Genomic DNA, 14,005 nt, shown 5'->3' with positions numbered 1-14,005 from the left:
TCTAGGGGGGTTTTTTGTAGCTTTTAATTGCTAAGTGTGCCTGGTAAAATATGAATTATTGTATTACTGCATGTGATAAAAGGTATACTATTGTGAGCCTCGCAGTCTGCAGGTGTAACAGATGTAAGGCAAGATTAACAGGACAGAACAATAATTAAACCACAGACAGCCATCTCAAAAAAAAAAAAAAAAAGGTTTATCATGTCCAATGCAGTTATTAAGTGTGTGTTAAATTCTCTGCAAATATTTGTAAAAGCAATAAAAACGTGTTAGTTTGAAAGACAGCTTTTCAGTGTGGACACTTACTTTAAGGAATTAAGATCCCTTTTTATGAATATAAAAGCTGGGTGAGGTCCTGCCATATGGCAGCATGGTTCATAAGCAATAGGGTCCTTGGTTTATAGATGCTATGAGCTAAATGCTGCTGAAGGAAATAAGAGAGCAGTTAGTATACATGCATTCACAACAGCATGAATTTCTTACACCCTTTAAGACAGGAAGGTTCAAATAATTAATGGTAATATTATGGTTACAAAAGGAAGTCCAGTTGTTCTTCAGCAGTCTGCATCTGTGAAACGTGATACCTCTGGGGACTGAGATTTAATTTTCCCAGGAGAAAATATAAAAGCAGGAGAAAAAAAGGAATGACTTCTGCTTGAGCAGAATAAACCTGCATCTACAAACGATTAACACTGCATAATGAAGTAGTAAAGAAGCAAAAGAGATTTCTAATAAAAGACTAATAACGAATCCCATTACACCATGGTGTATTTTTTCCCTTGAAGTGTATTAGACTTTTAGCAGGGCTTCTGAACGAGATTTGGGTAGTTGCAAGCAAAGTCAGCTCCAATGCTTCAAGCTTACTTGAAATTTTTTGCCTAACAGTTTGCTTAACTTGAAAGTTGCGGTTATACAGGTGGGAGGGGTTGTTAATGCAAGTAATAGGCTTCACACAGAGTTTGGGTAATGTTTGTGTCACCATAGGATAATAGTCTCCTGTAGGCTAGGCACTGCAGGGTAATGTGCCGCTATATGGTAAAATCCCTTAGATAGAACAGACGTGGTATTAAATGCACTAGCTAAGTCTTGCTTTTGTGTTAACAGTTCTTCTGAGGCCTGAAAATAAGTCCTGACAGGAAAGGGGTTTGATCAAAGTGGGAAATACACAGAATTTGTGTTTTGTCAGATCTAATATTATGACTTTTATAATTACTATGTTAACATTAAAAGTTAGCAAAAACCTTAGAACATAGATGTTTGATATAAGGATGATATGATGCTGTCTTTTGAAATCACATATTTGCACTTTTAAAAGGGAACATGCCTTGTAAAGGAAAAAATTCTGTGTAGTGATCTCTAAATCTGTAACATGGATGTTTTTGCGCATTATACATATGGTTCCAGTGGCAGGGGTATAAAAGTTTATTGAACAAAATCTTGAGTCACAAAACAGTCCGTTTGAATTTCTTTTATAAGAGAGGTTCTTTTTGTATAGATTGTTTCCATCTTAAAAGCTTGTGCTCAACTGATGTGTTGGAATTCATTTCTCTAGAAATGAACTTTTATTACTGGAATCAGGAAAAAAAAAAACCACAGATGCTTTAAACCAACAATGAGTTCTGGGATAAAAGTGGTTAAACATGAATTCTTACAAGTGAAACTAATCTTGATGAAATTTCTAGTTGCCTTTTTAGAAATTTTTCTGAGTTTTAAAGAATGACTTAATTTGCTTAGCAGAAATTTGCAATCAATCTTTTCTTGCCACTGAATAAACAGATTCCACATGCATAGCAATTTGCATATCCCAGCTAAAAATGTAATTCATTATTTTTAAGTCCATTTCATAATAACTATTTCAGGATTAATGTCACTAAGTATTTTTTAGCTCTGTCAAATGTAACCTAAGATAATCCTACCTAAAAAGGTACAAAGGTAACAGGTCCATTCTGGAATAGAAAAGGGAAGTACCTTTCCTGAGGTCAGCAAATTAGTCAGTGTAAGAGCCAGAACTGGAAATAAGAAGTCTTGAGAAGTAATTTTCTTCTACGCATCTCAAGCTTTCAGCCTCAAGAAAATACTGCATTTATTAAGACACATTTTCACATTTTGCTAGGTATTAAAACAACACAGATATGAACAGGAATGAATGGTATAGTCTACATGCAGATTATCACTAAATCTGGTAAAGATTTAAATAGGATTTAATCAAAATATCGTCCATAGCATAATTTATATGAAGCTGCAAACACTGTCATTAATAACAAGGAGGAAGCCTCTTCTTGTTTGGCATCTGTCTCTGAACTGGCTTTCACTTGACTGGGCTCCTGGTTTTGGTGTTCCAGGCTATTCTTTCGTAACATTTTCTCCCTTTCATCTTAGATCACTATCACGTTAAATGCTCAAACATATGGTATATAGGATTGATATGTTCTATCCTTTGAGGTTCACCTGCATAATAATATTAGCCAGTTAAGCTTCTGCAGACTGTAACGTATCACTTCTTTAATGTAGATGCAGTTAACATTCCCACAAATACAATTAGTTTTGTGGTTATCACAGATCTTCATGCTTTGCAAAATTTTCTGGTAAAATGTTTTAGATTGTAGCTGATCCTAGGATATGTATCCTGACTTTACCATACTTGGCAAAACAGAGAAATATACCAATCATGTTTTTTTCTTTTTTTTCAGGCGATGGGTAAGGCTTCTGTTTGGACGTGAATTCCCGCTCCAGGACCTTCTGGTTGTCTGGGATGCTCTATTTGCTGACAGTATCACCCTGAATTTAGTTGACTACATTTTTGTAGCCATGTTGTTATATATTAGAGATGCCTGTAAGTATCAACTATCTTAAGATCTTTCAAAAAGAAAGCAAACCTATTTTTCAAAGAAAAAGAGGACTTAAGAAATGTTCAATTTCATTGTGACTTTTTTAATATACTGAAAATCATTCCAAATGCTAGGAGAGGAGCCATTTATTACCAGGCGCTTTCTGCTGTATTTATGAAACAAATTGTATCTTGGAGTTAAATGCAGGTTTGTTTTCTGAGTAGTTCTGTGTTTTTATATGGAGTTGCAGATTTTTTGTGCAGCAAGTGATACAGGTATGTATAGAGCTCCACCTTCTGACCAAGCTCGTGAATTGAGTAAAGCCTCCCTTTGACACTGGAAATATTTTTATGCTGTTCTGCTGTGAGAAATGTAAAAATGCACAAGACAATGACTCATAATTTTTGAAGATATATCTTCAAGAAAATGTAAATGCAGAGATGAGTAACAATTACAAAATATGTTTATTTTATGCAAGAGTGGTATCTTTAAAAAAAATATCATTTCATTTTATTGTATTTTAGTATGCCTGAAATATGCGCAAAGGTGAATTCTTATGGGCTAGTGATTACCAATAAATAAATTAAGTTGGGACAAAGAAGAAATCATAAAAATATTGTAAGCTTATATAATTGTGAATGGGAGGGGGAAGATACGTAATGGTTATCTGAGGCATTTATTTCTGTCCTGTCATATTTTGCAAAAAATTCTGTGTACAACTTTGTCGCAACAACGTATGTGTTTTGCAGCAAGGTGAATGTCTCTCACTAAATATATAAATTCCATAGCATGCTGTTCAGAGTTAACTGTATGCAATCTGTAAACTTTAGGTTATAACAAGGTCACATATTTGACACAATTTTGTATTCTAGGATGCATAAAGTTTTCAACATCTGTGGTTCCTATTTTAGGGCCCAATCTTGAAAACATAATGTGCATGTACTTTACACGTACTGTCGTTCCACTGCCTGCCTTCATGTGTTTTTTTAATTACTTTTTAATAAACATGCAGCATATAGAGCTACCGTACATTGCTCTCAAAAAGTGGACATTTAATTCAGTTTAGAGGTTTCAAAATTAATGCTGCAGTTTCAGGATGATCTGATTCCAGGTCATTATGTTCTGCAATCTAAATCTGGTTTGTTCATGTGCAGTATACTGAAATAATCTTAAAATTTTTGGTATAGATCCGTAGTGCAGATGCATGGAAAAATGTTTCTTAGCATCAGTATTTTATTTTGTGTTATTTTTTCCCTTTTAAAAAAAAAAAAAAAAAAAAACCAAAACTTTAGAACTGTTTTGTAATCACCATATCTCTTCTTGGAGAGAGAAGGTTGTTTTGGCTTTTTTTTGCTTTGTGGTGTGCTCATGTTCAAGTATCAGTAAGAGGTAACTAAAAATGTGAGCTAAAAATGTGTTCTAGGCATCCATATGAAATCAGTCTCCCTCTTTTCTCCAAAATCCCCAGGCTCAGTAAATAGAGGAGTAAATAACTTTGAAGTGGACTACATTTGCCCAAATGAGATGCAAAGTCATCTTATCAGGACAGCTAATACTTCATACATATATTGGTTTTGTAACGAGTAACTTTTTGTTCTATAGTTGCTTAGTTAGCTACTCTAAGCATAATAGTGAAACAAAATAGTCATAAATACTGTAAAGTTGAATGTATTTTCAGTCAGGCTCAAACTATAGTGATTTCTACAGTTCTTGATTTGATAAAAGAAAGCTTTTCTTACTTATCTGTAATAGAAAAGTTTTCCGTTTTTCCTCATTTTTTTTATTGCTAATAATATTTGAGCTTTGAATGGAGTTCAAAGTTCTGTTGTGATATTTTTTAAAACATTTTCAAATAAAATGAGTTTCTAAAAGCTTCTCTTTATTTGGTGGAAGGAAGTGTTATTTCAAAACAGCTGATGATGTTAATCATCTATAAATAAACCGTCTGGAAATTTTCAGTTTAAAAACTTTGAAACAATAGGAATACTAATAGAGCTCCTAAGATATTATGTTATAAAAATATCAAACATAAGCAATGATAATAATACAGCACTGAAAGCATCTGAAAGTTTAAAAATTATGCTGATTCTTTTATACCAAAACATTTGGGGATGAAGGAGAATTTGCTGGTTTGGGAATTGATCAGGTTTTTTTCTGTGTCCTATTATGTTCTCAAGGACATGATTTTAAGAAAGTATTCTTTCTGCTATATTTTTCTTTTTTTTTTTTTTTTTTTAGTTTTAAAATCCTCTGTTACTCAAACAATATATTATTCAGGGAGAAGGGAGACTTTATATTATTAGATTATTGTTTATAAATTTTAGAGATTACAGATACATAACCATGTACACAGCCATTCTGCAAACTGGTCTGTTTGGTTTTACATCTGTATCCAAGCAGAGCTTTATTCATGGAGTGATAATCCTCACAAGCCAAGTGTAGGGTTATGTACCAAAGTATCTGTCAGTTTTAATAAATTATTTTCTGGGTTTCTTTGGAAAAATTAATGCAAAACAACGGGTTTTTTTAAATCTGTCGAGTCAGAAGCATGAATATGTTACTTTTTCACCAGTATGGATGTATGTGCAGTTGTTGATGAAATCAGAATGGAGGGGAGTGTGCAGTGCAAAAATATGTCCTTCCATTCAAGGAGAACAAAAATGAACCAACCTGGAAGACCTGTCTATATTTTACATAGTAACCTAACATCATTATTGCACCAGGATCTAATTTTGACTGATCAGCATTAGAATAAGTATATTTTTGTCATGCTCCTACTTGAAGACTAGCTATGGCCATTGTTAGGATATATTTTTTCTTATCAAAAAGTGCTCTGAATATTTTAAGGGCAATAAAGTAGCCTCTTCTTAGAGAGCTGATTTGTTATTTTTGTTGTAGTGCAAAGTGTTCATGTTATCTGTTATTTAGGATGTACCAAAGAGAATATAGCCATGTGAAAGCCGCAGGAGGAAGTAGTCCCACCCTTCCTGGATTAGGAAGTCATCAGGATACAGGATTGGTGGTATTAAACATTAAACTCTTAAGAAATGACATGTGGCAGAAAATTAGGACTTTGTTGAGGACAGGTACAGTTAGTTTACATGTTTTCCACCATTATTATTGCTGCTTGCATCCAGGAATGGTTATTGGACCAACAGAGAAAAGTCAGTCTCATCTAAAGCAGAAAGGAGAAAGCAATTTGGTGTTCCTCTGGGCACTGCATAACAAATATTAAAAGGCTTGCTTTATGTAGAGGAGTTCCTCTCCTCCTTTCCCTAGAAATACCAATAGCGTTCTTTGGAGAAGTCAGAACTTGTTGTTCACAATAAAAGTTGGATCCAAATGTGAGTCTTGCCAAGCCAATTAGTGTAGAAAAAGCACCAGTGCAGAAGCACCAAGCTGATTACAAGGCAGCTGGGCACAGTGTAAGATACTTCACCACTAAACTTCAGCACCTGCTGAGACTGGATAAATAAGTATTGCACTGAATCTTCTTCCAAAAACTGTATGCTACAGTTGATTCTTAGAAATCCTTTTAACTCTGATATACATATTCAGAGATGGGGTGTTTGGTTTGTTATTTTGTCTATCATTTTTAAGAAAACTGCCACTCTGTTGGATAATACATTTGGTCCTGAAGAGACAAGAATCATAAAATTATTTTGGACTGGAAGGGACATTCAAAGATCGTCTAGTCTAATCCTCTGCCAGGGAGGGGGCAGCCACAGCTTCTCTGGGCAACCTGTTTCAGTGTCTTACCCCCTCATCTTAAAGAATTTCTTCTTTATGTCCAAACTAAATCTCACCTCTTTCAGTTTAAAACTGTTGCCCCTCATCTTGTCACTACAGGCCCTGGTAAAAAATCTCCTCTGTCTTTCTTATAGCCCACTTAATAGATTGAAAGGCCTCTATAATGTCTCCCTGGAGCTTTCTCTTCTCCAGGCTGAACAGCCCCAACTCTCTCAGCCTGTCATCACAGGGGAGGTGCTCCAGCCCCCTGATTACGTTCTTGGCCTCCTATGGGCTTGCTCGGGCAGGCCCATGTCCTTCTTACGCTGGGGGCCGCAGAGCTGGACACAGCACTCCAGGTGGGGTCTCACAAGAGCAGCAGAGAAGGCGAGAATCCCCTCCCTCGACCTGCTGGCCACACTTCTCTTGATGCAGCCCAGGATACAGTTGGCTTTATGGGCTGTGAGCGTGCATTGCCAGGTCATGGGCAGCATATAGATCACTCTGAAACGAAAGGTACCAAGAGGTGTTTCAGCAAAGTAATCCCTTTAACCCAAGGCTCTCCAGCAAATAGAAGCACCTGCATCAATGTTCTCTCCTGTAAAGATTTCTACATGAAAAGGGGACAGCTGAATATGTGGAGAAAACCCTAAAGATAAAATAAATATAGAAGTTAACAGGACTTCCTCATTAAAGTGTGGAAGTTTTTTTAACTTTCTTTGGATGTTAAGGTTTCATTTTAAAATTTAACTTTTAGGGATCAGAGCAGACATAGGTCATTGCCAAACAGTCTGATTTTTTTTTTCCATTATTCAATTGCTTCACTGTTATACATTCCAAAAAATTAGTAATTAGAGTAAATGTCTCGTGGTTGAAAATACATTTTTTTTTGTCAGGGGTCAAGTCTGCACCGTTAAAATAAATTAGCTTTTTTAATATTTACTTTTCTCTATACCTGTGATATAGCAAAGAACTCTTCCAGGAAAAATAGGAAAAGGATAATTTTAACCCATTTTATATTGCAGAATAGAACACATACGGATCTGTGTGTTGGTCTTACTGCCTATCATTCGTAAAAGTATTTAGAATTTACTATCAATTTTCAGTATTTTTATTTGCTTGGGTAAAAAGGCATCATGATCATAACTGTAGTACAGTATCTTAAATATGATTTACATATGAGAGTTTGATTGGGTATGTACTATGTGGTGCTTGTATTATACTCCTCTGAAAGAAACCTGACGAAGACCATTGTATTGTGTTCATTATGCCAGCTTTGTGACTTCAAGAAGAAAAAACAGGTACCTGAATATGAACAAGAAAAACAAAGGGTAGGAAAAAGAACAGGCAGAACAGATAAAGAATGAGTAGGATAAGTGAGTGCTTTACAAATGAAAGCAGATGTATGAAATTACAAGCTGTCGGATCAGCAACGGAAATGAAGATGATAAAGTGGTTCCCTACACAGATTATAATTATTCATTTTGCCCAGTCCTGCATCTTTTCCCCATAATCCTCTTGTTGAGGGAGGAAAGGTACAGGAGGATATGAGGCTTATTCACATGAAAGAAAAGAAGCAAAACATTTAACTCTTTCTGTCTGCAAAACAGTCCTTTATTTTGCGTTTTATTGATTCAGAATAATTTTGTGTTTGCAATGATCCTTTCTGGTGTAGAGACCTGATTAGTTAAAAGTATCTGTTACTACAACTAAAGTTCTCAGAATGACAAAGTTTGTTAAAAATTTTTTTACAATTACTGCTGTTGGAGGCTGTCTTTATGTTGCAGAGTGCAAGCATCATTAACAGGCATTGCTTTGACAGCTGTGGCAGATGGATTGCCTGGATTTAGATGGTACAAAAGAAATGAAGTAGTTTACACAGACCTGCCTGAAAAGATGTCTTTAATAATTGCACTCATAATTAGATTGATTTGGGGGGGGGGGGGGGGGGGGGGGGGAACCACCAAAAAAGAAACCACAAAACAGAAGACAACAACAACAAACAAAGAACCACAGAGTACACTTACATAGATTCAGATAAAATCAGGCACAATTATAACAAAATTTTCCTGAATAAGTAAAAAATTCTAAGGAAGTGAATTGTATGTTATATTTCTAAGTATTTATGAGATTAAGATCTAACCTTTTCCCCTTTTCCTGAACATTTCATGAATAGTTTCCAGTTTACGAGAAAGCAAGAAGTTGTTGACATCATTTTATGTATGTGTATTTGTATTTCTATGGGCACGTATACATACATGTACATAAGAACAACATAAAAGATATTTCAGCAAAGAATTGTCAGAGTGGAGGAAAGTTATCATAAAAGCAGGACCAAAACTAAAATTTATCTCATAAATTAGCATACTTTAATTTAGGTGTCCGCAGATGAGTGTCTGAAAAGTCAGTGTCCATTTCAGAGTGTAGGAAGAGTGCTTCAAGCTCCACTGACTGTATTGCCCTGACCTCCGCTGTCTTAGGTAGGCTTTTAGGTGCACAGCTAGAGATCTAAATTTAGGCATCTAAATCTGGAGCTAACGTAAATGTCTATGACATAAAGTCAGTGGTAGGTTTAGTATTGTCCTTAATGATATTGGACCAAGCATAGTCATGAAGCTTGATTATGCAATAATTATTTTACTCTGAGCAACTGCTTGAATTCCAGGAGACTTAATGTGGGAAAAGACAGCTGAATCTGAACTGCAGTGAATCTACTGGAAAGGGTACTGTTTTGGAATATAATAACGAGATAATGATATTTCTTTTTTTTTTCTTTTCATTGCAGTGATTTCAAGTAATTATCAGACCTGTTTGGGACTTCTGATGCATTATCCACCTATTGGAGATGTTCACTCCCTTATCCTAAGAGCACTTTTTCTCCGAGATCCAAAGGTGAGATGCTCACTTTGTAAATACAGGGAATAAATCTCTATAACATAATGTTCTAAATACTGTGAAGTTAAAAGAACCTACATTTTGGGGATTAAATTGTAGTTTCAAGTTTCTTCTTACCTGACACAAAAGCTGAGTTGATAACCAAGAGTAGAATCAAGTTCCTTTACTCTTTAAAGGATACTATCCTACTACTTTCCTAAAGTTACCCAGGAGCTCTGGTAACTGCAGATGTTAATGCTCTTTAGAATACCTTTGCTTGGTACTCTGCACAAACATCTTTCATAATAAAGTATACTTTTGAGGGAAACAGTAATATTTTATATAATATCCTGGTAAGTTGTATAGAAAGTGTTATGCAGTTTCATCTGTAAGACCTTTTCCATGGGATTTATGTAGATTAATCACTGTTAACCCTTAAAGCACTACCCCCACCCACTATCTAAGAGTTGTATGATGGTTTTCAATTAAAAATGAGTCTGCTGTTACAGCCTGAAAAGATACGCATGAATAAAATGTATACATTCATAAATTTTATGTTATATATTAACTAGCATACAGTTTCTGTATGTTAAAAAAAAGTGAACCTCTTGCTGTTTTAGAATGGCATATGTATATGTGTGGATATAATATACAGCAGATATTCACAGTATAGTGGATAAAATATTTGAGATGAAGCTGTACACAGTAATCTTTACAGTACTCAGATCTTTGACAGATAGCGGAATTTGTGCTGCTGGTTTTGAACTGTCTCTGTGCATGTCCCATTAGTAGGCTGCCAGTGAAAAGTCTGATTTCCCTCATCTTCTTGATACACATCAGCTTTGAAAGTGAAAAATTCATCACTTCTGCACTCTGCCTTCTACAAAATTTCATTCAGTACCAGTGTTTACACTTTTATGGATTAAGAAAAAAATTGTCTCTTTGTTTTATATCAGTTTTTTGAAGAAATCTTCATCCTTACAGCTGCTTTCTTCATTCCTCTTGGGCGCAAAGATTTCTTTCATGACGAGAAGTAAAGTATATCATCTTTTCAGTGTCTAAGAAAGTTTGTAATGTTAGATCTCAGGAATCTTTCTTAAGATTTCGGCAGCAGTCTGTGAAATCAGACCACCCAGCATTTTTTTATGTACTCTCTTAGCAAAACAAGATAGAAGGGTTTTTTTGAGGGAAGATACAGAGGGAGGAAAATTGTGCTAAGATATTAAGCTAAATCCAATATGTAATTTGTCATTTACTGAAGGTATATGTTAGAAGGTAGAATAATTATGAATTATTCAGCTGTCCTCCAAAGCAACCTAGGCAGTATACAAGATATCCTACCTACCAGCTGGAGAGGGCAAAAATAAACAACCAACTTCTCATGAAAGAAGCTTGATCACTACCCTGCTCCTGACACTCTTGTCTCAAACAGAATGAAGTTTCAGGTGCATAAGGCCTCGGTGTCCTGTTAATTAACATTCTCATGTGTGCCTTGAACACCTTTCAGAAAAATACTGGCTGTAGTTCCTACAATGTCTTTCAGATAGTTCTCACTTCACTCAGGTAAATGAGTACTTAAAACTTTTTCATGCAAAGACTGCCAGTTGTTTTGTCAATTTAAATATGATTAATTACAATTCTTCCTCATTTTCGAGCTGCACTTATTTGCTTGGGAAATACTCTGAAAGTTAGGAAGCTGGGATTTCCAGAGAACGAGGAGCCCTAAGGGACTCCCAGCCACTTCTCAGTTTACATTGGGTCTTTGTCTTGAGACTGCATAAACAGATCTGGACTTACTACAGTAAGGAAGTTAAAATGTTCTAAAGGATCACTCTAAAAGAAAAAATAACTCCTGGTCTGAGAAAGAAATGTATTTTCAGTGCTGTGACTTGAGTACCTGTTTCTTATTTTTCCCTAGGTATGATTTTAACTTTCACTTATGTATCTTTAAGCATATGTTGGTCAAATCCAACATGTTTTTTTGAAATGGAAGTCTTGTTACAAAGACCTACGCATAAAAATTTTCCAAGTTTGTCAGAATTTTTCTTTACACAGAATGAAAGGGAAGACTCAACAAGACATGATAGGTGCTGTAGGAGTCTAAAGTCAGTACACAGATTATATACCAATACAAGTGGGAAAATTATGACGGCTTTTTTTTTTGCTATCTGCATAAAGATAATTCAGTTTACCTTTATTGCCTGAGCAGATGAAAGGAGGCTGAAAGAAAAGACAAGGAGATTTTAGTCAGTATTGTAACTTGTAAGTGATGATTAGCAAATTCAGTGCTTAATGATTTTTCTTCCTTCTTTGATGTTTTCCTGTGCGTTTCTCCATCACCAGCTTCTAGTTTCTAATGGGAAATTACATTTGGTTCAGTGCAATTTAAATCTTCTAATCCAAGGCTGAGTTACTGTGTGGCATTTCTTCCAAGATTTCACTTGGGTTTTAATATGTGAAGTCCGGGAACTCTTCTGTGGGAGACTGCTGCATGGTTCAGTGGCTTATTTCATTATTTGTTGAACATAGCAAGAATGTTTAGCGTTGTTCCAAATATCTGAGAGAGGTTTGCTCTTTACCCCTTGGAGCTTTAAATCTCAGCTAGACAAGAAATGCAGTTTAGAAATCATGGACAGGGACAAACAGGAATCTGCCTCTCCCACATTTGTTTATATATATTGTCATTGGGATTATTTTTGCAGGTAGGTAAATACCAAATAATCTCACTGAGGGGAAGTTGTGGGGTATTTGGACTGACAAAGGTTGGTGGTATGTACATAAAATTGAAAGGTTATTAAGGAACACCATAAATGGCGAAGTAGTTAAGAAGGACCTGATACAGCTTTTCCGTCCATAACTTCCAATTCTTGAGTAAATATGGGTTTGCATGTCTAATAACATCCATTATTTCTTCTGTTTCCTTCATCTGACATAACAACTACTTCCTCCTTGCTTATTTGTCTTGTAGACTATCAGGAGAGCTAAACTTTGGCTTGATGAACCTGTTGCGCTTTGTTTGCTTCTTTTCATTGCAGTCGTCGCCAGGATAGCAACCTAAATGTCAAAAGAAAGCTACACTTAAAAGATGGGTGGCATTTTTTTCTTATAGATGGATGAAAACAATTTCATGATCTTTTGTGGAATCAAACCTTTCAGAAACCTTAGCATTATCCAGTAATAACAATAATATGAAAAGTAATTAGTGCTTACCATTAATCTGATGGGTGCAGCAGCTCTCTTTTTCAATTCATGAACTCCACTTGGCAGTTGGGATGAGAGGACCTTTTAGATACCACATCCCTGATATATTCCAGTGCCACAGAAGAGAAATACACATCTCTGTAATAGCTGAAAACAAGTTAATGCACCTGTCTCTGAAGGGGTGCCTGAGAGATACTAATTTTACAGGCACGAGTATGGATCAATTCAGAATAATTGAATTTCAGCCTTTTCTGCATTTGGCTAGCTCCAGTTCTTAGGAAAATGTAGAAAGAAAATCTCAAATCAGTGTTGTTGTCTTTGCATAAGGTGATAAAGTTAACCTGCTTAGTAGAGTATTTGTTTCACATTTCTAATCTTTGAACATATTATTACTTCAATTATTTATATGAAAGTAACTTTATGCACTCACAGTCCCTCTGAATATAAAATTAGAGCTTCTTATGGAAGAACAGGGTATTAAAAGTATGTATACATGAAATGAGAAAATAAGGGAAGGCTTTTTTGTGTATATCCAAAAGCATTTACTGAAGGTGTGTCTCTGTGTATTTAATATCCCATGAGTGGCCATTTTTTGTCATTTTTTTCCTTATCAAAACCATGGAGCACTGTTAATTTTCAAAGCAAAGGCTGCGAAATTAAGGAGGAGAGATACGGAGACAGGGCAGTAGAAAAATATAAAGTGATTAAAAAACATAGTTCTAACTAGAGTTGTTCAAATAAAAAAAAAATTAAAAAACCCAATTAGAAACAAAAGTCATAGAAAATGTGAACATATTGTGTTCCTTAAATAACCAGATGTTCTCTCCTTCCTGAAGGCAGCCAGGGCTAGGAATAAAAGGTTTAAAACTATTGTTTTAAGTTAACTGTGAATTTTGCAAATCTGTTTTCACCCTTTAGCAAATAAAATTCTAATACAGCAACATAAGCAAAGTAATTTTCATCTTTGGGTGTTCTTATTTGTATGTTGTTCTGCTTTGAAGTGTTAACCTTATCACAATGACTTATTAGAAACTAAAGCACTACATAGAAAAATACAGTTTTACATTGCATACTAAGAACCTTGACAACCATCCTTTGTCTGAAAGCTTACTGTATTTAGTCTTAATATTTTTATAAAATGTTTGTCTTCAGATATTTTAACGTGCTGAGTTGCCATATTCATTGAGCAAGCTAGTTGTGAGCTTAATTCAGAGGAGACACCTTTTGTCATAAGACATCAAATCAAAAAAACTAAAAATAAAGTAGTTGTGCTTGGTTGATGGGAATCAATTTGTTAGTTTTGCTAATAATATTCCAGTTACTGCCGGCTGATATTTTCTCAACATTGTATTTTAAGCTATTTGCTGACATTG

The 14,005-nt window shown here is 35.1% G+C and overlaps 1 protein-coding gene across 7 annotated transcripts in view; it reads left to right on the top strand.

Moving 5' to 3' along the window:
- Positions 1-14,005, top strand: part of TBC1D5 (TBC1 domain family member 5) — a 327,916-nt gene that overhangs the window by 242,518 nt on the left and 71,393 nt on the right. For all 7 annotated transcript variants that reach the window (XM_074900506.1, XM_074900500.1, XM_074900502.1 and 4 more), the window contains 2 exons: positions 2,691-2,833; positions 9,343-9,449. In XM_074900506.1, the coding sequence (XP_074756607.1) occupies positions 2,691-2,833; positions 9,343-9,449 (250 nt within the window). The remainder of the gene's footprint in view (positions 1-2,690; positions 2,834-9,342; positions 9,450-14,005) is intronic.

Source organism: Athene noctua, chromosome 2 (genome assembly GCF_965140245.1).
Source record: "Athene noctua chromosome 2, bAthNoc1.hap1.1, whole genome shotgun sequence".
Lineage (NCBI taxonomy): Eukaryota > Metazoa > Chordata > Aves > Strigiformes > Strigidae > Athene > Athene noctua.
This window is presented reverse-complemented; position numbering and strand designations above follow the sequence as displayed.